The following is a 24,544-nucleotide window of genomic DNA, read 5'->3' on the forward strand; positions in this document are numbered from 1 at the left end:
AAAATACATTGCATACTATTGAGTATAATAAAGAAATAGCTTTTCTTTTTTAAAATATATTTTATTGATTATGCTATTACAGTTGTCCCATTTCCCCCTCTTCATTCCTCTCCACCCTGCACACCCTCTCCCACCCACATTCCCCCTTTAGTTCATGTCCATGTGTCATAAGTTCTTTAGCTTCTACATTTCCCATACTATTCTTGCCCTCCCTGTATTTTCTACCTACCATTTATGCTACTTATTCTCTGTACCTTTTCCCCCTCTCTTCTCCTCTCATTCCCATTGCTAACCCTCCATGTGATCTCCATTTCTGTGCTTCTGTTCCTGTTCTAGTTGTTCACTTAGTTTCTTTTTGTTTTTAGGTTCTGTTGTTGATAGTTGTAAGTGTGTTGTAATTTTGCTGTTCATAGTTTTGATCATCTTTTTCCTAGTTAAGTCCCTTTAACATTTCATAAAATAAGGGCTTGGTGATGATGAATCCTTTAACTTGACCTTCTCTGGGAAGCACTTTATCTGCCCTTCCATTCTAAATGAAAGCTTTGCTGAAAGAGTAATCTGGGATGTAGGTCGCTGCCTTTCATGACTTGGAATACTTCTTTCCAGCCCCTTCTTGCCTGCAAGGTCTCTTTTCAAAATCAGCTGACAGTCTAATGGGAACTCCTTTGTAGGTCACTGTCTCCTTATCTCTTGCTGCTTCTAGAATTCTCTCCTTCATTTTTACCTTGGCTAATACAATTATGATGTGCCTTGGTGTGTTCCTCCTGGGGTCTAACTTCTTTGGGACTCTGAGCTTCCTGGACTTCCTGGAAGTCTATTTCCTTTGCTAGATTAGGGAAGTTCTCCTTTATTATTTGTTCAAATAACTTTCCACTTGTTGCTCTTCCTCTTCCCCTTCTGAACCAGCCCTATGGTTCAGATGTTGGAACGTTTAAAGATGTCCTGGAGGTTCCTAAGCCTCTCCTCATTTTTTTTTGAATTCTTATTTCTTCCTTCTTTTCTGTTTGGTTGTTTCTCTCTTCCTTCTGGTCCACTCCATTGATCTGAGTCCCAGTTGTCTCCCCATCACTATTGGTTCCCTGTGCATTTTCCTTCATTTCACTTAGGGTAGCCTTCATTTTTTCATCTAATTTGTGACCAAATTCAACCAATTCTGTGAGCATCTTGATCACCAGTGCTTTGAACTGTGCATCTGAGAGGTTGGCTATCTCTTGGTTGCTTAGTTGTATTTGCTGTGGAGCTTTGATCTGTTCTTTCATTTGGGCCATTTTTTTGTCTTGATGCACCTGTTATATAGTAAGGGGCAGAGCCTTAGGTGTTCACCAGGGTGGGGCAACCCAATGGCTGGGTTGTGGCACTGTATGTGGGGGCGGGGTCCAAGAGGGAACAATGGTGCCCACTGTGCTCTCTGTGGGATCCCAGCCCCCTCCACTGCTTACCCCAAGCAAACTGGGCCTTTCTGGTGCTAATTCCTGTGTGGGTGGGCTTGTGCCTGTTCTAGGACCCTGTGGGTCTCTTCAATGAATTCTTCTGTGAGGCTGGGTGTCTCTCCTGGCACCTCAACTCCCGCAGGTATTTTCAAACAGTGCCCTGAGGCTCTATTTCCCGAAGCTGGGACCCTGGGTTTCGAGGTCTGTCTCGCTCCCCAATTTCGCCTGGTTTATCTGCATGTGAATGTGGGACCGCCTGGTCAGCCAGCCGCCTTGTGCACAGTGCCTCGCTTCACAATTGCTGCCTCACTGGGTCTGCCCGTGCCGGGGGTCTGCTAGCCGCCGCCTGTGTGCCCAGGGTCCGCACGTTGCAGTCTTGTGCACCCAGGATGTGTTATGTACCCAGTGCCCGGTGCCATAACTTTTTGTGCCATGACCCCTCTCCTCCTGGTTGTTCAACTCCACCTTGCCTACTGGTCTGGATGAATGTGTCTATTTTAACTCCCTGGTTGCCGACTTCCATACAGTTCAATTTTCTATCAGTTCTGGTTGTTATTTTGTTTTTAAATTGTTGTTGTCTTTATTTTGGTTGTATGAGGAGGCACAGTGTGTCTACCTACGCTTCCATCTTGGCCAGAAGTTTCAGAAATAGCTTTTCTTATACCATCATTTAGCAGGCTGATATCTTGGGCCACCGTTGAGACTAAATAACTTCTTTTTTCTTTCAAGTCAGTGGAAAAGGCGGGTTCAGCTGGCATGTAAAGTGTTTTGATCTTAAGTGCAGTACTTTTAAACTCTATGTTTTTAACTGCAGAACTCTGTTTTTACTTTTCAGCAAAGTGAAGAGTCTCTGTATCAATGCAAGTTCAAAAATGTTCTCTACTAAACAGAATTTGAAACGTTTTGTTGTTTTTTTTGTATATTTAGAATGCTGAAATGTTTCTGAAGTTAAATAAACAATATTATATTACACACACACACACACACGTCCTGGAAGCAGAGAGTCCCAAACAAGATAAATGCAAGGAAGCCCACATCAAAACCCATCATAAGTAAAATAGGAAAGGTTAAAGACAAAGAGAGAATCTTAAAAGCAGCAAGAGAAAGACAGTTACCTACAAGGGAGCTCCCATAAGACTGTCAGCTGATTTGTCAACAGAAAAGAAATATTTCAGGCCAGAAGGGATTAACATGAAATATTCAAAGTAAGGAAAACCAAGGACCTACAACCAAGACTTACTGTACCCAGCAAGGCTATAATTTAAAACTGAAGGGGAAATAAAGAGCATCCCAGGTAAGAAAAAGTTAAAGAAATGTTAACGTGACTTTCTTAGGGAAAAAAAAAAACAGAAAAAAAGGGGGGACATAATTATAAGGCATAAAATGGCAGTAAATACATACGTTTCAATAATCACTTAATTTTTTTCTGTCACTTTTTTAATTTTTATTTAAAAATATATTTTATTGATTATGCTATTGCAATTGTCCCAATTTTCCCTGCTTTGCCCCTCTCCATGGCTTAAATGCTCCATTCAAAAACAAAGGGCAGTGGCCCTGGCTGCTGTGGATCAGTGGATTGAGTGCTGGCCTGTGAACCAAAGGGTCAAAGGCTCGGTTCTCAGTCAGAACACATGCCTGGGTTGCGGGCCAGGTCCCCAGTTGGGGGTGTATGAGAGGCAACCACACATTGATGTTTCTCTCCCTTTCTTTCTTCCTCCTTTTCCCACTCTATAAAAAGAAATAAGTAAAACCTTAAAAAAAATAGGGAAGCTGAATGGATAAGAAAAAAAGAGCCATACAGATGCTGTGTACAAGTGTGAGAGACACATAAACTGAAAGTAAATGGATGAAAAAGACATTTCATGCAAATAAAAACAAAAAGCAAACTGGGGTAATAATACTTATCTAAAAAAATAGACTTTAAAATAAAGGTTATCAAAAAAGACAAAGGAGGACAATACATAATGATAAAAAAATCAATCCAACAGGAGGATATAACCCTTGTAAACATGTATGTATGCAACACAGAAACATCTAAATATATAAAGCATATCTTGATGGGCATAAAGGGAAAAATCAACAGAGATACAGTCAATACAGTGATAGTAGAAAACTCTTAACAACCCAACTGACATCAATGGATAGGTCTTGCAGACACAAAATCAACAAGGAAACAGTGGCCTTAACTGACACATTAGATCAGACAGAGTTGATATTCTCAGAGCATTTCACTCAGAAGCAGCAGAATATGTACTTTTTTCAAGTGCACATGGGACATTTTCTAGGACAGACCAGATGTTAGGACACAAAACATGTCTTAGTAAATTTAAGAAGACTGATATCAAAACAAGCATCTTCTCCAACCACAATGGTGTGGAACTAGAAATTACTTACCAACAAACAAACAACAAAAAAACCACCCTGAAACATACACAAACACATGAAGGCAAAATAACATGTTACTGAACAATGAACTTGTTAACAGTGAAATCAAGATACTCTGAGGTAAACAGAAAGAGAAACACAGCATCCTGAAATCTATAGGATACAGCAAAAACAGTCCTAACAGGAAAATTCAGAGCAATTTAAAAATTCATAGCAAATTTAGGCCTAGTTCAAGAAACAAGAAAAATTTCAAATAAACATTCTAACTTCACACCTAATGGAACTTAAAAAAAAATAACAAAGCCCAAACTGAGTAGAAAGAAGAGTAAAGATTGGAGTGCAAATACATAGAGACATAGAGACTGAAACAGAAAATACAAAAGATCAATGAAACCAAGATCTTGTTTTTTTTTTAATAACAAGATTGACAAACCTTTAACCAGATTCATCAAGAAAAAAAAGAGAACCCAAATAAAATTAGAAATGAAAAATAAGAAATAACAACTGAGATCACAGAAACACAATGAACTGTAAGAAAATTATTATATGTAATTATATGCCAACAAATTGGACAACCTGGGTGAAATGGATAAATTCCTAGAAACATACAGTCTTCCCAAACTGCATCAGGAAGAATCAGAATACCTGAATAGACCACTTACAATTAATGAAATTGAAGCAGTAATCAAAACCTCCCAGCAAACAAAAGTCCAGGACCAGTTGGCTTCACAGGTGAATTGTACCAAATATTCAAAGAAGAACTAACACCTACTCTTCCAAAAAATTCAAGAGGAGGAAATACGCCCAGGAACTTTTTACATGGCCAGCATTATCCTAATTCCAAAATCAGACAAAGACACTACAGTAAAAGGAAGTTATGGGCTAATATCCCTGATGAACATAGATGTGAAAATCCTCAACAAAATATTTGCAAACTGATTTCAAAAATACATTTAAAAGTTCATACACTATAAGCCAGTGGGATTTATTCCTGGGATGCACGGCTGGTACAATATCTGCAAATCAATTAATGTGATATACCGCATAAACAACATAAATACTCTCAGCAAAGTGAGAGGGAATAGAGGGAACATATCCCAACATAATAAGGGCCATATATGAAAAACCCATAACTAACATCATACTCAATGAAGAAAAACTAAAAAGTGTTTATTAAAGTCAAGAATAAGATAGGTTGTCCACTTTCACCACTCCTATTCAAGTAGTTCTGAAAGCTCTACCCACAGCATTCACACAAGAGGAAGAAAAAAAGCATCCAAACTGAAAAGAAGTAAAATTGTCATTATTTGCAGATGACATGACACTGTATATAGAGAACCCTGAAGATTTTACAAAAAAAAAACTACTAGAACTGATAAATGAGTTCATTAAAGTAGCAGGATACAAAATAAATATTCCGAAATCAGTTGCATTTTTATACACCAATAATGACCTATCACAAATGGAAACTAAGAAAACAATCCATTTATAAGTGCATAAAAAAACTCCCCCAAAAACTAGAAATAAATTTAACTAAAAGGTAAAAGACCTGTACTTGGAAAATTATAAGACACTGAAGGAAGACTTTGAAGATACAAATAAATGGAAGTATATACCATGCTCATGGATAGTTAGAGTTAACATCATTATAATATCCACATTACCCAAAGTAATCTATGGATTCAGTGCAATTCCTATCAAAATACCATTGATGTTTTCCACAGAACTGGAACAAATAATCCAAAAATTTATACACAACCATAAAAGACTCTAAATAGTCACAGCAATCTTGAGAAAGAAGAACAAAATTGGTGTTCTCATGCTACCTCACATCAAACTCTTCTAAAAGGTGATAATAATCACAACAGCATGGTGGTGGCATAAAAACAAACATATAGATCATTGGAACGGAATATAGCACCCAGAAATAAACCCACACCTATATGGTCAATTAATACATGACAAAGGAAGCAAGAACATACAGGGAAGTAAAGATACTCTTTTCAATAATTAGTGTTGGGAAAATTGGACAGATATATGCAAAAAATGAAATGAGCACCTTCTTATACCATAGATATGAATAAACTAAAAATGAATTAAAGACTCAAAAATCATAACACTCTTTAATCAGGCATCTTTTAGCAATATTTTTTTTCTGACATATCTCCTTGGGCAAAGCAAACACACACAAAAAATAAACAAATGGGACTACATCAAAACAATAAGTTATTTTACAGTAAAGGAAACCATAAACAAAATGAAAAGACAACCCACTGAATAGGAGATATTTGCCAATCATACATCTGACAAGGGGTTAATATCCAAAATTTATAAACAACTCACACAACTCGACACTAAAAAATGCCCCCAAATAATCCAGTTAAAAAACTGGATTTATCTGTTCAGGCAGAGGTCCTGAACAGATATTGCTCCAAAGAGGACAGAACGATGGGTCAACAGACATATGAAAAGATGCTCAACAGTACTTATCTTTAGAGAAATGCAGATTAAACCACAATGAGATATCATCACATACATGTCATCAATAAACAACAAATGTTGGCAAGGATGTGGAGAAAAAGGAAGTCTTGTGCACTGCTGGTAGGAAATGCAGATTGGTGGAAAACAGTATGGAAGTTCTTCAAAGAAATTAAAAATGGATCTACTGTGTGACCCAGCAATTCCACTTCTGGGTATATATATGAAGAAACCTAAAACACTAATTCAAAAGAATATATGCACCCATATGTTCATTTTAGCATTATTTATAATAGCCAAACTATGGAAGTAACCCAAGTGCCCATAAATGAGTGGATAAAAAGTGGTGGTACCTATATACAATGGAATATTACATGGTTGTAAAAGAATAAAATCTTACCATTTGTGATAGTATGGATTGACCTAGAGGGCATTGTGCTAAGTAAAATAAGTCAGTCAAAGAAAGACAAATACCAAAATGATTTCAATTATAGATGGAACCTAAGAACAAAATAAATGAACAAACAAAACTGAAAAAGATTCATAGATATTGAGAGCAGACTAATGGTTGCCAGAGGGAAGGGGGATTGGGTGAAAAAGATGAAGGGATTAAGAAGTACAAATTTGTCCTGGCTGTCGTAGGTCAGTGGATTGAGCGTGGGCTGCGAACCAAAGCATTGCAGGTTCAATTCCCAGTCAGGGTACACGCCTGGGTTGCAGGCCATGACCCCCAGCAACTGCACATTAATGTTTCTCTCTCTCTTTCTCCCCCTCTAAAAATAAATAAAATCTTTTAAAAAATTGTACTTCAAAGAAATTAAAAAAAAAAGAAGTACAAATTTGTAGTTAAAATACAGTTATGGGGGTATAAAGTACAGCATAGGAAATATAGTAAGTAAATAATATGTTACAACTATGTATGGTGCCAGATGGGTACTGGAAATATCAGGGAGGGCACTTTGTAAAGTGTATGACTATCTAACCACTATGCTGTACACCTGAAACTAATACAAAGTAATATTGAATATAAGCTGTAATTGAAAAATTAAAACAACAACAAAAATAATAAAATCTTGTCATCTACAACATGGATGAACCCAGAGGGTATTGTGCTGAATGAAATAAATCAGAGAAAGACATATGTCATATGCATCACTTATATGTGGAATCTAAAGAACAAAATAAATGAACAAGCAGAATAGAAACAGGTTCACAGATATAGAGAACATTTTGATAATTTCTACATGGGAAGGGGGTAGGGGTTAAAAGGTGAAGGGATTCAGAAGTACAAATTGGTCGTTACAGAACAGTCATGGGGATGTAAAGTACAGCACAGGGAATACAGTCACTAATACTGTAATCACTATGTATGGTGTCAGGTTGGCAGTAGATTTATTGGGGTGATCCTCTGTAAGTTATGCAATATCTAATCATGGGTTGTACACCTGAAACTAATAAAATACTGTATGTCAACTGTATTGTAAAAAAAATAGGAAGGTGCTAAAACATTTGAAAAATCTAGTGAATGACAAGCAGAAACTTTAGGGAAAAACAGAGCACAGAGGTTGAAATCCTAACCCTTTGTACTACAAGATGAAAAATGTGTCAACCACATGTGGATAGGCACATGCACAGATAAGATATTGGCTAATGGGGTGTTACCTTGGCAACTGTTTGTTCAGCGATGGTGCTGGGCCGCCGCTGGCGGGCATCAAGCCTCTGCTCCACAGGAAAACTGCTCCTGTGTGATTTCAGGCGCTCCACCAACAAGTAATAAATGGCAGCGAAGTGATTGTAGCTCTTGTTCTGCAAAGACTGAAAAGAGAAAACAAGTGCTACAGGCCAAAAACCATAAAAACCAATCCAATGATCTACACCTTTCTAAAAAAAGATGGAAGAAATCATGTGTTCTTAAAAATAGAGTAACAAAGTATGTCTCAAAACAAAAGCTGTTCCAGAGTTTAGAATGACAGATCACTTCAAGTTTCTAGTATTAATTATACAGAGCGTGATACCTTTAAATGACTTGACTGGCCCTTTGACATTAATAAGATCCATTTATTTTTCTGCGTTCAGAGAAAATGCCATCACTGTCTCATGCAGACACTCCCCAATGCTGTCACATGGTCCTGTCTCATAGTTGTAACTAAGGGGTAGTAAGGTCGGCTGGCAACCTGAACTCAGAGGCTCTAATTCCACAGCTTCAACACAAGTCCAAACCACTGCAAACTCTGAAGTGAGTGATTAAGGTCTTTGGGGAACTTTATGTGATTATTTTGGGCCAGAGAATGACACTTGATGTTAGATTGAGAGACACTGTGTCTCTGTTCTTAGGTAATTTTTTCCTCTTGTTTTTGTAGTCCTGCCCTCTTGAAACCTTGAAAATAAAGTTGCCTCCCAGTTTTTCACATCTCTTGTTGGTTGGATTTCCCAGGGCACTCATGAAACAGAGAAACAACTGCTCCTTTGGCTTCTACTTCCACCTGACAGGCTGCATGCATGCCGTGCAGTGTAGCTTGGAGGCAGAGCATTCTCAGCAAAAATCCCAGGCCAGAAGGCCTGTGCTCACAGCTGCCATTCTGTGTGTACTTCATGGACAAGGACAGAAAAACATCACTGGGTGTATGATGAGCAAAGTGGAAAGCCAACCTTGTTTCACTTACAGCTACAAGAAAGGAAAAGGCAGCACAGTTTGGAGCACTTCATACTCACAAGGGAACATTTAATATTCTTTCTTGTTACAGCTCCTCCTTAAAAGTACTGTTTTTTTAATTTTTATTTTTTACTATTGTGGAGGTATTAAAATATGTACATTTTTTGTGAGTATGTTAACTATTAAAGAAATAAAAGTGATGAGAAATTTCTCAGGTTCAAGACCTTCTGAGTTCTATGGCCCATAATGTTTCCATATCAGGAATCTACTTGTTTCTGACTTCTCAGCTTCTCCGGTTTACAAGCTAAATCCAATTGGCTTTCCTACCATTCTTGTTTTCTGCTCAGCCCTCAGCCTTTTTCTGTAGCCGCATATTTATGTTCTGTATAATCTAATTTATTATTTATATGAAACTTTGTTTCATCTTAGAAGAAACTTGCTACTTTATATTTGTCAAGCTTCCATCTTTGTTTTTTCTCAGTCCTATAGAAATGCTTCCTCTTGAATTTTTTGGCAGATGGGCCAAAGGCAGAAATTTATACATTGTATAAAAGCAAAAACAAAAAAAGAGTCTGGTGTACTCTTTGCCGACAGCTGAACAGGATGCCCAGGTGCTGGGGATGGTGGTGCTAAAGACCAGGGCAACAGGTGTCATAAGCATGAAATTTCAAGTTACAGAGTACAACAGAATCCTAAAATATTTTCCGTCAAATATCTGGTCACTTTACCTCAATGGTTTTCTGTTGATCTATTCCAAGGCTGTGCATCAGTCGCAGAACCTGTTCATTAAACTCCCCAATGGATGGCTCATTTTCTTGCCCTTGTGAATAGAGAACAGGTCTCTGTACAGGAACTTCTATGAGCATCCATTTATGCTCCTTGATTTGTGCTATGGTAAGCCGTTTGGACGGGTCTAAGACCAACATCCTTCGAATAAGGTGCTCACAATCTAGGGAAAACACAATGTTACAGAAGCCATGTAAATCATCTTGCACTTCAGGGTGTTTGCTTGATTCATGCGACTTTGCACAATGCCATTAATCTTTGTATTCTCCACAATGCCCACTGGAAAGCAGAAGGTCAAATGAATAAATGAATACATGAAGGTTACTTAATATTTGTCAAGTTCACATGGTCAATGTTGACACACAAAATTAACCATCATTGTGAATGAATACTTAAAAAAAAAACAAACAAACAGGAGGTTTGAGGTCTCTCCAACCTCTGCTAAATGAACCTTTCTACTGAATTTGTCAACTGAAAATATCTAGACACAGACTTGGATTTCCATGAAAGAAAAAAAATGCCTTCTTCCTAGAATAAGCAAATAATAAATGGATCCTCAGTCATGTCTAAAGCTGATACTAAGGCTATGTAAGTGAGGCAAGAGCTATCCAGTAGACTGCTGCTTTCTCCTTATCAGTACAACTGAGGAAAATGTACGTGGAACATTATTTACTTCTGATTACACTAAGAAAACTGCCCTGCTGCACCTCTGGGTACTAGCTTATCCTCTGAGCTGACATCAAGTTCTTTACCACTGCATAAGCTAACCTTAGGTCACTTGCTATGTGCTAGGCACCATGTTAAGTGCTTTTATAGAGATTAGTTTAATTAATCCTCACAATACCCCTGTTAGGAACTGTGGTTATTTCTATTTTATAGATTGGGGAAATTGAAGCACAGAGAGGAAATATAACTTGCCAAGGTCAGACCTCCAGTTAAGTCTTGAACTCAGGACTTAAATCTGGCAGTCTGGCTCCAAAGTCTACACTCTTAACTACTGGAGTATTATTTCTACTGTTAGTAGGAATGAAAGAGTTAAGAATGTTAACCAAAAACTAATGTAAGGAGTAAACCTAACTGCTGCCTATGTTACAACCCGATATAAGACTAGTAGGGTTTATGGCAGCTCATCTGAATTCAATAGTTTTGCTAGTTGGTTTTTAAATTTAATTAAAAAATTTTAATTCTGCAACTTCCTGCCAAAAGATATGGGAAAATCCATTTCAAACTTAGAGCAAAATAGTTGTGAACCTGTATGTACAAAGAGCTCATCTAAGTCTAAAATAAGCCTGGACATTTATAGACTGAGAGTAAATGGAAAGACTTGCTGTTCTTAATCTGGGGAGCTTTCTGTTTTCAGTTAGGGAGAATGGAACTTTTCTCACCTACATGGAAGGGGCTGTTTATTCTATGGCTTTTAAAGTAACTCAGTCACTGTACTTAGCATCCAAACTCTCAGAAACAGGAAAGCTTTGCTTAGGCATTTCATTTGGAGCACAAATTCTGTATAGCACAATCAGTAAGATGAACAGGTTGTTACCTTCTGACATGAAATATGGAATCCGGAATCTTCCTTCCAAAACCCTTTGCCTCAAAATAGGAAGAGTTGGTCCATCAAAAGGCAGAGCCCCACAGACAAGGACATAAAGAACGACTCCCATGCTCTGGGGAAGAAAACAACTGGGTCATTTTTCTAGCAAGGACTTCAAACACTTTGGTTTCCTAGATATCCCCAGGGCTCATAAAATGCTACAGATTGAAAAATTCCTGTTTGAATCTACTGTTTTCTTGAATTTGGAAAAAAATGAAACTCTGGTTACTACAATAAAGTATCCTATAATAAATATCAAAAGATCTGAATTTAATTATAGTCCAGTGGACAGGAAAGGTATGAACTACTACCTGTGTGTTAGATACCAAGAGCTTCAAAGATGGGCCAGAGTACCAAGTATTATCATTATAGATGCATTTAACACAGCAAAGTAAAGAAATACCCAAATATCCAGCTGTGGTCCTTCATACTGCTGCCCTTCAAAGACTTCTGGGGCTGCATAAGGGGGGCTGCCACACCAGGTTGCCAGCAGTTCACCACTCTTAAAGAAATTTCCAAAACCGAAATCTATTGGAATGGAAATAAATGTTACTTTCATCTATGGTCTCAAACTATGCTGCATTTCTCTGTAACAAATTTTATAATATGCTATGTTAATCATGTTACTACTGTTTTCTTTGTGAGCAATGGGATAACATGTATGTTGTGTGTTTCCCTAGCACTTAGTACAATGACTACCAGATATTAATTTAAGCATTCAAAACTATTTCTTTAACAAATGTATAAATGAATTGTTTTCTTCTCATAGAAAATGAGTAAAAGATTAGAAAAAGATTTTAATGTCTTTTTAAGGCTGAAAGAAAATCCATTGATGTGGACAACCAACTTGTATTTGATCATTTTAGAATTTTAATTACTCTATGATTAAGTTATTTGTCTTATACAGTTTATAAGAAAAGAACCAAATGAGTAAAACTCTAAGGTATCTACCTCAACACAATCAAGTGATTGGCTGCCCTTACAGCCATTATTATGGAGTAGTGAAACAGACAACCTTTTATGGCACCTGAGTACAGTGTTTCCTAAGTAACAGCTTGCTAAGTGTTGGCCCACACATCCCTGATTTAGGCAGATACCTATCTAAACAGCTCATTAACATGTGGTGGCTATAAGCCCCAGTCACAGGCCACCTATCACCAGTCTTTACTCATTTATGGAAGGCAGTGGCATTATATTTCAAAACAGCTAATGGCCTTCTCCTATTAGTTGTACTGAATCTACAGTTTCAATACATGGCACGCACTCTGGAAATAGTACACTCAGACGCCTTCAATATGCATGAACATTACTGCAGAATTCAGTGGCCTTTTGGTATAAATGCTAAGTCTTCACAGTCTCGTGTTCTTACTGGAGAAACAAATCCGTATTATTTTGTCAGTTATAGTCACACTGATTCTGTTACAGCACTCTTCACTGGAGAACATTCCCTTAGTGATAGGAATTGGCTCTGTACCCAGCTAGGCACAGCCCTGACTGGATAGCGAGCTTTTAAGAGGTGCCCCCAGGGGACTGGGTCAAGTCTCCAGTACCAGACTGACTAGCTGTGTGACTTTGGATCAGTCTTTATGAGCCTAAGTTTCCCCATCAGTAAAGCTGAAATAATAAATGTATGCAGCTAGGAGGTTGTTGTGGGAATCCAATGAGTTAACATAAACTTACACTCTATTCACACCTTGAGACTTTGGACAGTTCAGTCTGTACCTTAGGCCAAAACATTCTCTCAGCTAGCTGATGGGCGAGCTGGTGGCAAGCAGTAGTAACAGTGACAATAGCCACAATCCCCAACACTACAGCTTCACGGCAGAGTACAAACTATGAAGTTAGGAAGAACTAGAGCTGATCTCCCATTTTGCCACTTCCTAGCTTTAGTTCCTCTAGGTAAATTATTTTACTTCCCTGAACAGTGGTTTCTGTATCTATAAATGTGGGGATAATCCACCTACCCAGTTAGAATGCTGTGAGGATGAAATGAGATTAAGCATCTAAAATTCCTGGAACATATGAGAAATGTCAGCTCCCTTCGGTTTCTGTGAAGCATCAATACCAACTATTATCTTTCAAAGAGAAAGCTCCTGAGAAAATGTACAAGAAGGGTAGGAAAAGTATAGGAAAGCTTAAGGGTTCCAAAGAGAAAAGAGGGTACATGTGGGGAAAGCTTTGGGCACACTCTAAACCTGGTGGAACAACACTTTGGTCTGTCCTGGGCATCTAGCATTACGAGGCAATGAGAGTTTCTCCCCTTACTGTGTGACTGTGGTTCAATCCTACACTCTGATTCCTCAAACAGCTGTCAGGGAGGTCTTATCTTCTCAATTCCACCTCTATGACTAACCATTCATGATATACCATATGTACATATTGACATGTTTCTAATTTTCTAGAAAACCTATATTCTCAAATGAGTCAAGAACTAGATGTTCAAATAACATTTAAAGAGAAAAACTTCACTCACACAGAAAAGCACAAGAAGCTATGATGTGTATTTAGAGATCCTGAAATAGGTCCAATAATTGCTGTACTTTAAATCATAATCACAGGATGAGTTTTAGCACATGTAAGTAAGTTGAGGATATGCTCCAAACAGCACTGTAGAGTTTTAACATCTCTAAGAGCCATTATGGAACTCCTTCATTCTGAACGTCCCTGGACTCTGGTGGAATGAACTCAAAGGAATGACTGGGACAGGCCTGTCAGGAAGGCAGCCTGGCCTCTTTATTGCCCAAGCTTGCTTGCTGGTACATTTCATAGGCATAAAGAGAACAAGAGTGAGGAAAGCATCACGTGCCGATGGCATTCCAGTCTCAACCTTGGCTTTACATGTCTAGGATGAAGAAAGTGTCCTGTTAATTTACAAGAAGTGATACTAAGCAGATTTTTACTTCTTTTTTTTCTCATCAATGTGTGGTTGCCTCTCATGTGCCCCCTGCTGGGAACGTGGCCCACAACCCAAGCACGTGCCCTAGGCTGAGAATCAAACCAGTGACCCTTTCGTTCACAGAACAGTGCTCAATCCACTAAGCCACACCAACCAGGGCTGTTTTAGATTTTTACTTCTATTTCCTGTAAATAACTAAAGAAAATAGGAACTTGAGCCTGTAGAAACAATAAAACACCAAAAGATAATCAGGTTCATAAAGGCTATTATTAATGGCATATATGCAGATATCTTCTATAACCTTGCCAAAGCACTTAATATTGTAATCAATCATCTGACATAACAGTTAAAAAAGGAGCCAAACCTGGAGACAAGCGGATTTGGGGTAAAATCCTGGGTTTTTCACTTAGCTGAGTTATCTTGAGTAAATTACTTAACTTATTGAAGTCTTGGTTTCCTCATTTGCAAAATGGGGATAATATCTATACTTCATAAAGTCACTGTAACTTACTATATATTATGCCACTTCTTATAAGTAGATAATAGATAATACTTGAGCTACTTAATAGAAGAATAGTAATTCTTCCTCTTATTGCTTTACTTATCTGCCTCCTCCATCAGACTAAATTCCTTGAAAGCAGAAAGGGGAAATGATATATGACCGAGCTCCCAGCAGTTAGCTCACTCTCTGCGGACAGCAGCCGTTCAATAAAGGGTTGCTGAATGAATGTGCTGTCATTGACTTGTTTAGAAGTGCTTCCTATGTGTCAGAAACTTACCTGAGCTCTCTGAAGATGATTTCTTCTTAATAACGCTATTTGGTATCTTTATTTTAGGGGAAATTGAGGGTAGAAAGTTAAGGACCTTGCCAGAAACTACACTGAGCTGTAGGACTGGAAACCCAGCCCTCACTTTACGTCACCATCACCTTTACGTCCTTCCGTGGCACAGTGGTATGTAGCTGTTTTTGAGCTAGTTAATAATGGTCAGGTTTAAGAAGTGGCAATGGAAAAGTGCTTAAAAATAAAAGTCTTTTTATTTCTTCACAGGAATCTGGGTAATTTACTTCATTCGGTCTATAGCTTCCTACCTAAAAGCATGAAGTAAAATGAAATATGAGCAAGAGGGATGAAATATGAAAATGGCATAGCTAGGCAGGATTTATTTCTTATCACCATTTATCCAAATGGAATGCATTAAATGTCTCATTCTACCAACCAAAATCACTACATCCTTTCATTAAACATTTGAATGCGTGCATATTATCAAGCATAATACAAACACCAAAGAGAGCCTTACCACAACCAAGGATGATAAAAGACACTACATTTTCATCTGATTTTTGGCATTATGAAAACTGTCACTTGTGCAATCATTCTTCTTCATGCTAGACCCAGGCTGAGCCTGGCCTTGCCGGGAAGGAAATATCCTTCTAGTTTAATTTCTTCTGTAATGCTTTGATCTGCAAATTAATACCTACAATGATGGCTGCAATGTGACTCAGGCATTTTGTTTCCTGTTTCTCTGTCATAAAACTTATGTCATGTAATGTTGAATTCATTTTGGTATTATTTAACTTTTACTTTTGAAATATTTTTAGACTCAGAGAAGAGTTGCAACAATAAAAGAGAGTTCCCTATGCCCTTTGCCCAGCTTCCCTTAACACTAACATTTTATATAACTATAGTAGTTCAATTATCAAAACTAAGAAAGTAGCATTTATTCAATACTATTAACCATGGATTTCACCGACTTCTCTTACTAATGACCCTTTTCAGTTCAGAATTTCACAATGCATTTAGTTATCATGTCTTCTCCAATTTCTAACAGTTCTTCAGTCTTTCCTTCCATGTCAATGAATAGTACAGGTCAGGCATATTGTAGACTGTCCCTCAGTTTGGGTTTGGCTGATGTTTTCTCATGATTAGACTGAGATTGTGAATTTTTGAAAGAACATCACAGAGATGAAGTGCTCTTCTCTGTGCATAACATCAGGGAGTGCATGGTATTATGTCTAATTATTGGTGGGGTTAACTTTAATTTCCAAATTAAGATGGTATCTGTTGGTCTGCCCCATTATAAAGTTACTATTTTTCCCTCTGTAATCAATATTTTAGAAAAATACATTGAGACTATACATATTCTGTTTCTCCTTAAACTTCCATCCACTTATTTAAATTGTATTCATTAGTAGATCTGGATTGCAGCAGTGATTACTGCAGTGTCCTAATGGTGAATTCCTTTCCCTAATTCCTTCTACACTTACTAATTACAATTCTTTTTTTTTTAAATATTTGGTTGACCAAAGATTCATTTGTTTTTTTTTTTTTTAAAGATTTTATTTATTTATTTTTAGAGAGGGAAGGGAGGGAAGGAGGGCAGGGGAGAGGGGGAGAGAAAGAGAGAGAAAGAGAGAGAGAGAGAGAGAGAGAGAGAGAGAGAGAGAAACATCAATGTGCGGTTGCTGGGGGTTATGGCCTGCAACCCAGGAATGTACCCTGGCTGGGAATCGAACCTGGGACACTTTGGTTCCCAGCCCGCGCTCAATCCACTGAGCTACGCCAGCCAGGGCAACTAATTACAATTCTTTAAAAAATAGTTGTCCCTTCTGCTTTATTTATTAAATAATTTACTTATTATTTATAACATTGTCATTATTATTAATATGTATCATGAATACTTATTTTATTGCTTGGGCTATAATTCAATACCAGTTATATTGTTGTTTATTTTGATGTTCAAATAGTTCCAGCTTTGGCCTTTAAGAGCTAATTCAGGCTGGCTCCTATATCCTTTCAACATGCCCCATCTTTTTAAAAATTTCACTTTATTTTAAGTATTTCCTTATTTTTTCACACCAGACGATATTCCAGGTTCATTTTGTATTTTCTCTGCCCCAGCCCGTAAATCAACCACTTTTCCAAAGGGGCCCTGGTTCCTTTAACAGAGGAATTGTATTTAGAAACCAAGACTAGGACCTAGGTGCGCTCATTACAACTGGAATGTCATTGCTTCTAAACCCTGCCAGCAAACAGGAAATATATGTACGAATGCTACTTCATGTGCGCAGACATACTTATATTTATTTTTGTACCTACTATATGTATATGTATTTTTAAGAATCCTTCAGTTCATACTGATACTTCTCATACTGATCTAGGTTTTAGTCTAGCATTATTTTGACACTATTTCTATTCCCACATGATTAAGCAACTCTGAAAGAATTTTGAAAGTATAAATACGTCAGAAAGAAAGAAGTTAGGGAAAGCTCCCTGCAGGTGGAATGAGGAAGTAGGAATGGACATCCCGTAAAACAAAGGGTCATGGCTTCAATTCCTGGGTCAGGGCACATGCCTAGGTTAGGTTGTGGGTTTGGTCCCTACTCGGGGTGCGTGTGCGAGGCAACCAACTGATGTTTCTCTCCCTCTCTCTCTTCTTTCCTCCCCACCCCAAGCTTGTCCTTGGGAAAGGATAAAAAAAAAGTTTCTTTCCTCTGCAGTAATTTGTAATTTGGGTAAGAGTAACCATTTGAATTCTCCCTCATAATGTTACCAATTAACAGTCTGTTCAGAGACTGGGGAGTCTGCCCCACTGGCCAAGATGGCAACAGGGGGGAGGTTCTTAAACTGAAAGCACAGAAAGCTAGAAAAATGGATAGGGCACTGGTGCCAAAAGCTAGCAAGATAATTGGATAGAGAACTGTCCCCCACCCCAGGTACCAGGGGAAGACAAGCACATGTGCCATAGAAGTCAAAATGGAATGTGGTGGGGAGGAATGGGAATGCTGGATCAAAGAATGTGAAAGGTTGGGAAACTGGCTGGTCATTTTGAGAAAGCACCTGGCCCATCCCACACCCAAACTAATATAATTGCTGGGGAATAAAGAGGTTCTTGACTCTCTGGCTGGTGATCTGCATTCTCACTTTGCTCTTGCCTCTTTGCTTCAGGAGGAAGAGCTCCCCCCCACCCTCTCTCTCTGGGGAGAGAGAGCTCTCCCCAACTCCTCTACCTGGGATGCCCTCACCAGTGCTTAGCACATTCTCCTGGGAGTACACAACCTTGCAGCCCTAGCAGCCACATTGTCCATGGCCCACAGGCAGGCTCCAGGACGGAGCCTGAAATGAACAGCAGCCAGGAACAAGCTAAGCTGCCTGGATGGGGATGACTATGACTGCTTACCAGCCACCTACAGGCTCCTAAGGACTGTACTTTGAAATGGAGCAGAAACTCTGGACACTGGCATTTGTATTGGTCTTGCTGAAGATGCCTGGACTTTTTCCATGGCAGAAAGAGGCTTTGAATGGGAACTGCCATTCTCCCAGGTCACACAGCACCCGAATAAAACCTCCTTCCTTTTGCACCACCATCTGCCTTGTGAGTTTGGCTTTTGTGGTGACAGGTAGCTGAAACTCTGTTTTTCTTTGGTTACAATATCGTACCTTGAATTTGCCAGATCAACCATGATTTAAAACATTTCTTGAACATAGAACGTAAAAGACAAATCTTCCTAAAAAATCTCTTAGCTTCTCAATTTTAAGAAAGTTCAATCTGAAATCATAATAAGTTTTAGGAACAACTTATTATGTCCTTCAATATGGTCTAATAAAATCCAAATGCATTGTGCCATGCCTACTCTGGGCTAAATAAGCATATTACACACTTGGCATTTCTGCATTTATTATCTCACTTAATCATGACAGCCCTGTGAGGTATAATGTTCCTTACCTTACAAAGGAGGGAACTGAAACTCAAAGTGGTTAATTGACTTGCCCAAGCATCTACAGCTCCAAGTGACTTAGCCAGTATTCGAATACAGTCTTTTGAACTCCAAGCCAGGTGTTCTTTTTCACTGTATCACAGATGTTCCAAGAATACCACGAATACCACGAGTCAGAGATATTTAATCTAACTTTAAATTGAAAGCAAGGCTGTCATAAACCCAGGAAAAATCCTTTACATCAAATACAGAGATTTTCTAATTTATCCCTCTGCCAGCAGACCTTGACAAGTGAGCGCTTTCTCTTCTTTACATTATTAGATGCCATGAAACAGCACCCTAATAAGTGAATGGGAACAATTAACATGCATACAAAGTAAATGTCAGAAATATATATTGATATTCACTTCAGGAATCTATATTCATTTTAAGAATGCATGATGCATTAAACGAAATATCTTGTCCTTTTCATGTGAAGATGACCCATGCTCCCGTCCCTATGACACTAAGGTATGTATGCCAAGGTTCCCTCCAACGACAACTCTGAGGTTTCTTTATATTGCCATATTCGCTCACCTGGTTCCTGTGTGGCCTAAAATGTTTATGAAAGAGAGAGTTTGGGATAGAGTATTTAACCACCAAAAAGGTACATTACTGTTGACTGATTCTCATGGAAATCACCTTGGCCTCAAAAGTTGAATCCTCTAATTACCTCTTATCTAACTAAGCAGTAACAGACCATGAATATATTTGAAAACAGAATTAGAACTGCTATTATTGTTTTCTGTTTTATATTTTGAAAGTGACTGGTTAACCTGTATCTTCCTAATAACAAATACCAATTATTATTAGTGTCACCATTAAATTATACAAATTATCAGTGCTCAAACACAATTAGCAAAGGGCCAATGTTTTAGGAACTATAGGGCCTTGTACTGAGTGAATAAGCTGCTCGCAATGCTTACTGTCTGATGGGAATCAAGCATATTAAAGTATTCTGTGTGTTGGAGTTAAGTAGATCAAACATTAGCATGCATACAAACCATCTGGGGAACCTCCTAAAATGCAGATTCTGATGCAGTAGGTCTAGGGTTCAGTTTGAGCTTCTGCATTTCTTTTTTTTTTTTTTAAAGATTTTATTTATTTATTTTTAGAGAGGGAAGGGAGGGAGAAAGAGAGAGAGAGACAGAGACATGAATGTACGGTTGCTGGGGGTCATGGCTTGCAACCTAGGCATGTGCCCTGGCTGGGAATTGAACCTGCGACACTGGTTCGCAGCCCGCACTCAATCCACTGAGCTATGCCAGCCAGGGCTTTTTTTTTTTTTTTTTTTTTTTTAAGATTTTAGTAATTTACTTTTAGAGAGAGAGAAAGAGAGGGAGAGAAACATCGATGTGAGGGAGAAAGAGTTGCCTCTTGCACGTGTCCTGACTAGGGACCAAACCTTCAACCCAGGTATGTACCCTGACTGGAAACTGAACTGGTGACCTTTTGCTTTGTGGGTAGATGCTCCAGCTAATTGAGTCACACCAGTCAGGGAGAGATTCTGCATTCCCACCAGGCTCCAAAGGGATGGTCATGCTGCTGGTCCTCAAACCACAGTTTGATCAGTCAGGAAATAGAGAATAAAACAGAGGTTTTGAGGACTTCCATCCAAGATGGCGGTATAGGTAGACATACTGTGCCTCCTTGCACAACCAAAAGAAGGAACACAACAATTTAAACACAAAAAACAACCTGAACCGATAGAAAATTGAACTGTATGGAAGTCCAACAACCAAGGAGTTAAAGAGAACATATTCATCCAGACCAGTAGAGGTGGCAGAATCTGGCAGCTGGGACAGAGAGGACTCGTGGCAAGGAGGTGGCTAGAAGACTGGGACATGCGAGGCTGCAGCTGGTGGACCAGGCGGTCCCACATTCAAGGGGAGATAAACCAGGAGAAACAAAGAGGGAGTAGGAACTCCCAGTCTCACAGGAAAGTTTGTTGGAGAGACCCACAGGGTCCTAGAATACACACAAGCCCACCCACATGGAAATCAGCACTAGAAGGGCGCAATTTGGTTGTGGGAAGTGGGGGAAGTGACTGAAATCCAGCAGAGAGAGGAGAAGTGCCATTGTTCCCTCTCCACCCTTTTCCCACATACAGTGTCACAACCCAGTGACGTGGGTTACCCAGCCCTGGTGAACAACTGAGGCCCTGCCCCTCACTACATAACAGGAGCGTCAAGACAGGAAAAAAAAAAAGGGTCCAAACGAAAGAACAGATCAAAGCTCCCAAAAAAGAAATACAACTAAGGGATGAAGAGGTAGCCAGCCAGTCTATCACATGCACACTTCAAAACACTGATAATCAGGATGCTCACAGAATTGGTTGAATTTGGTTGCAAATGAGATGAAAAAATGAAGGCTACACTAAGTGAAATGAAGGAGAATGTACAGGGAATCAATAATGATGAGAAGGAAACTGGGATTCAAATCAACGATGTGGATGAGAAGGAAGAAAGAAACGTCCAACCAGAAAAGAATAAAGAAACAAGAATTCAGAAAAATGAGAAGAGGCTTAGGAACCTCTAGGACATCTTTAAACGTTCCAACATCTGAACCATAGGGGTGCCAGAAGCAGAAGAGGAAGACCAAGAAACTGAAGACTTATTTCAAAACATAATGAAGAAGAACTTCCCTAATCTGGCAAAGGCAATAGACTTCCAGGAAGCCCAGGAAGCTCAGAGAATCCCAAAGAAGGTGGATCCAAGGAGGAACTCACCAAGGCACATCATAATTACATTACCCAAGATTAAAAATAAGGAGAGAATCTTAAAAGCAGCAAGAGATAAGGAGACAGTTACATAACAAAGGAGTTCCCATCAGACTGTCAGCTGATTTCTCAAAAGAGACCTTGCAGGCAAGAAGGGGCTGGAAAGAAGTATTCCAAGTCATGGAAGGCAAGGACCTACATCCAAGATTGCTCTATCCAGCAAAGCTTTCATTTAGAATGGAAGGGCAGATAAAGTGCTTCTCAAAGGTCAAGTTAAAGGAGTTCATCATCACCAAGCCTTTATTATATGAAATGTTAAAGGGATTTATCTAGGAAAAGGAAGGTAAAAAATATGTACAGTAAAATGACAGCAAACTCACAATTATTAACAACCACACCTAAAACAAAAACAAACTAAGCAAACAACTAGAATAGGAACAGAACCACAGAAATGGAGATCACATGGAGGGTTATCAACAGGGGAATGGGAGGAGCAGAGAGGGGGAAAAGGTACAGAGAATAAGTAGCATAGATGGTAGGCAGAAAATAGACAGGGGGAGGGTAAGAATAGTATGGGAAATGTAGAAGCCAAAGAACTTCTATGTATGACCCAGGGACATGAACTAAGGGGGGGTGAATGATGGTGGGAGGGTAGAAGGGAATAAAGGGGAGAAAAAAATGGGCCAACTGTAATAGCATAATCAATAAAATATATTTTAAACAAAGAAAAAAAGCAAACAAAACATTGAAAACTAGTCTTTCAAACTAAGAAACGGCAAACAATTTCTCTAGGAATGAACACAACCAAGGCAAGTTTTAAACTCCGGCAGTATGTTATACTGTTTAAATTATAACTTAAAAAATCTAGCCCTGGCTGGCGTAGCTCAGTGGATCGAGCACGGGCTGAAAACCAAAGTATCACAGGTTCGATTCCCAGGCAGGACACATGCCTGGGTTGTAGGCCATGACCCCCAGCAACCCCACATTGATGTTTCTCTCTCTCTTTCTCCCTCCCTTCCCTCTCTAAAAATAAATAAAATAAAATCTTTAAAAAAAAACTCCCTATGGAGCAACAGATGGCTTTAGGGTTAAATTATCTTTGTTTCCAAAATTACCAGTAGAATTCAGATATGCAGTCTCAGTGAAGATTTACACATCCTTTGTAATTATTACAATAGGAGTGAAGAAGACAATTAAAAGGAAATGGAAGACAGGCGAGTGGTAAGAGTTGAAGCTGACCCACTGCCTAAACTGAATAGCCATCAGCCAACACTGACATCAATGCACATTTTGTTGCCAACCAGAAAGAAAAGGCCAGCTTCACAGTTGACTTCCAAACATCAGTCATTCCCTTGCTACCTGACAGAAGGGCACAAAAACAACACAGCTGAGATAAAGTGTGATTTTGCTGACCAGTATGAGCCATCTATTTGTCCAATGAGAGAGTTCAGTGAGCTAAGAAGCAAATAAATGACCTTACTTGGCCCAAAATGGAGTTAGGAAGGAGAGATGGGGTGGGGGTGGGAGCGTAGGGAGGTAACAAAAGAAAATGAAACAAAACCCTATGAGCTCTCTTCCATATTCTAGGCTTAATGTGCTGCTGAGGCTATGTAGGCTTGAAGGATAAAGGCCAGGTCTCATTGTGCTTGCTGAGGCAAAACTGTTTTTACATATTACCTAATACTAGTAGCAAGAAGCTAACAAACAGAAGACTGCTAATAAATACTTGATCAGTGAAATGTGTCTCAGGCTCCCTGACTCTTTCTTGGTTTCAGGGCACAAAACTGGAGTTTTACATACAGAAACCCTGTCTGTCTCAAGGTATTCTAGTGAGCAGGAAGGCTGGTAGAAGCAATACTGGGGGATGTTGGCCACTCAGAGATCATGGGTCAACTCAGAAAGGAAGCACTGGTCTTTGGCTAAGGACAAGGGACTTGTGATGCACAGGTCAGATTAATGAGACTCATTACACATTACTAATTAAACTGAAGGTCCCTCAGGAAAAAAAATTAATTTGCATCAAGCAGAGATAATTTGGAATATAAACGATAAACTTCCCTTGTTCCTCTGGGATTTGTATTAACAAGACTTTAAGGACTTGATAATTAAAAAAAAAACTACATGGTGAGGGGGCTATCAAAAACTTCAGGATTTGTTTCACATGGAATCAATTATACATTGAATACAAGTAACAGCTACTTTAATTGTGTGTTACATGGTTCCAGTAAGAATTTATTTAACACTTAAATAACACTATGTACCAGGGGCTGTTCCAAGTATTTTACAAATATTAACCAGTAACCACTATGAGATACGAACTTCTATCATTCCGTCTTTACAAATACGGAAAATGAGGACAGAGAGGTTAGGCAATATGTTCAAGGTCATGCAGCTAGTAAGTGCCAGAACCAGGATGCAAACCCAGATGGCCTAGCTCTAGAGCCCACACTCTTTACCTACTACCCTCACTGTCTCTAACATTATCACTAATCCCTACAATGTTTCCAAAGAACAGAGTAATCTCTGCCTAACAGATATGGAAACCCAGGCTCAGTTAGGTTGAGTAATCAGCCCAAGGTCACATAGCCAGAATCTGCACCTGAACTGTCTGATATCAAACTCCACATTCTTTTTGTGAAACCTTGTTTGAACTGTGATATTTGTGCAAACTTCCTCTAAATAATTAATACATTTTTATCCTTATCTATGTATTTATTGTAAACATCTCAGATTAAGAAAGCTAAAGAATAAAACTAAATGTCCTTTATCTGTTTATTCTCAATGTTATGCCTAAATAATCATAGCAAAAATAGCTAGGAGGAAACAGTACTTCAATTACTAATACTAATG

General features: G+C 38.7%; 1 protein-coding gene across 2 annotated transcripts in view; it reads right to left on the reverse strand.

The window, feature by feature from the left end:
* The window catches only part of SIK2 (salt inducible kinase 2), a 135,777-nt gene that overhangs the window by 22,784 nt on the left and 88,449 nt on the right, over window positions 1-24,544 (reverse strand). For both annotated transcript variants that reach the window (XM_036028587.1, XM_028515777.2), the window contains exons 5-8: window positions 11,727-11,851; window positions 11,273-11,396; window positions 9,675-9,895; window positions 7,956-8,108 (exon numbers count right to left, since the gene is read on the reverse strand). In XM_036028587.1, the coding sequence (XP_035884480.1) occupies window positions 7,956-8,108; window positions 9,675-9,895; window positions 11,273-11,396; window positions 11,727-11,851 (623 nt within the window). The remainder of the gene's footprint in view (window positions 1-7,955; window positions 8,109-9,674; window positions 9,896-11,272; window positions 11,397-11,726; window positions 11,852-24,544) is intronic.

The sequence above is a fragment of the Phyllostomus discolor genome, chromosome 6, assembly GCF_004126475.2.
Source record: "Phyllostomus discolor isolate MPI-MPIP mPhyDis1 chromosome 6, mPhyDis1.pri.v3, whole genome shotgun sequence".
NCBI lineage: Eukaryota > Metazoa > Chordata > Mammalia > Chiroptera > Phyllostomidae > Phyllostomus > Phyllostomus discolor.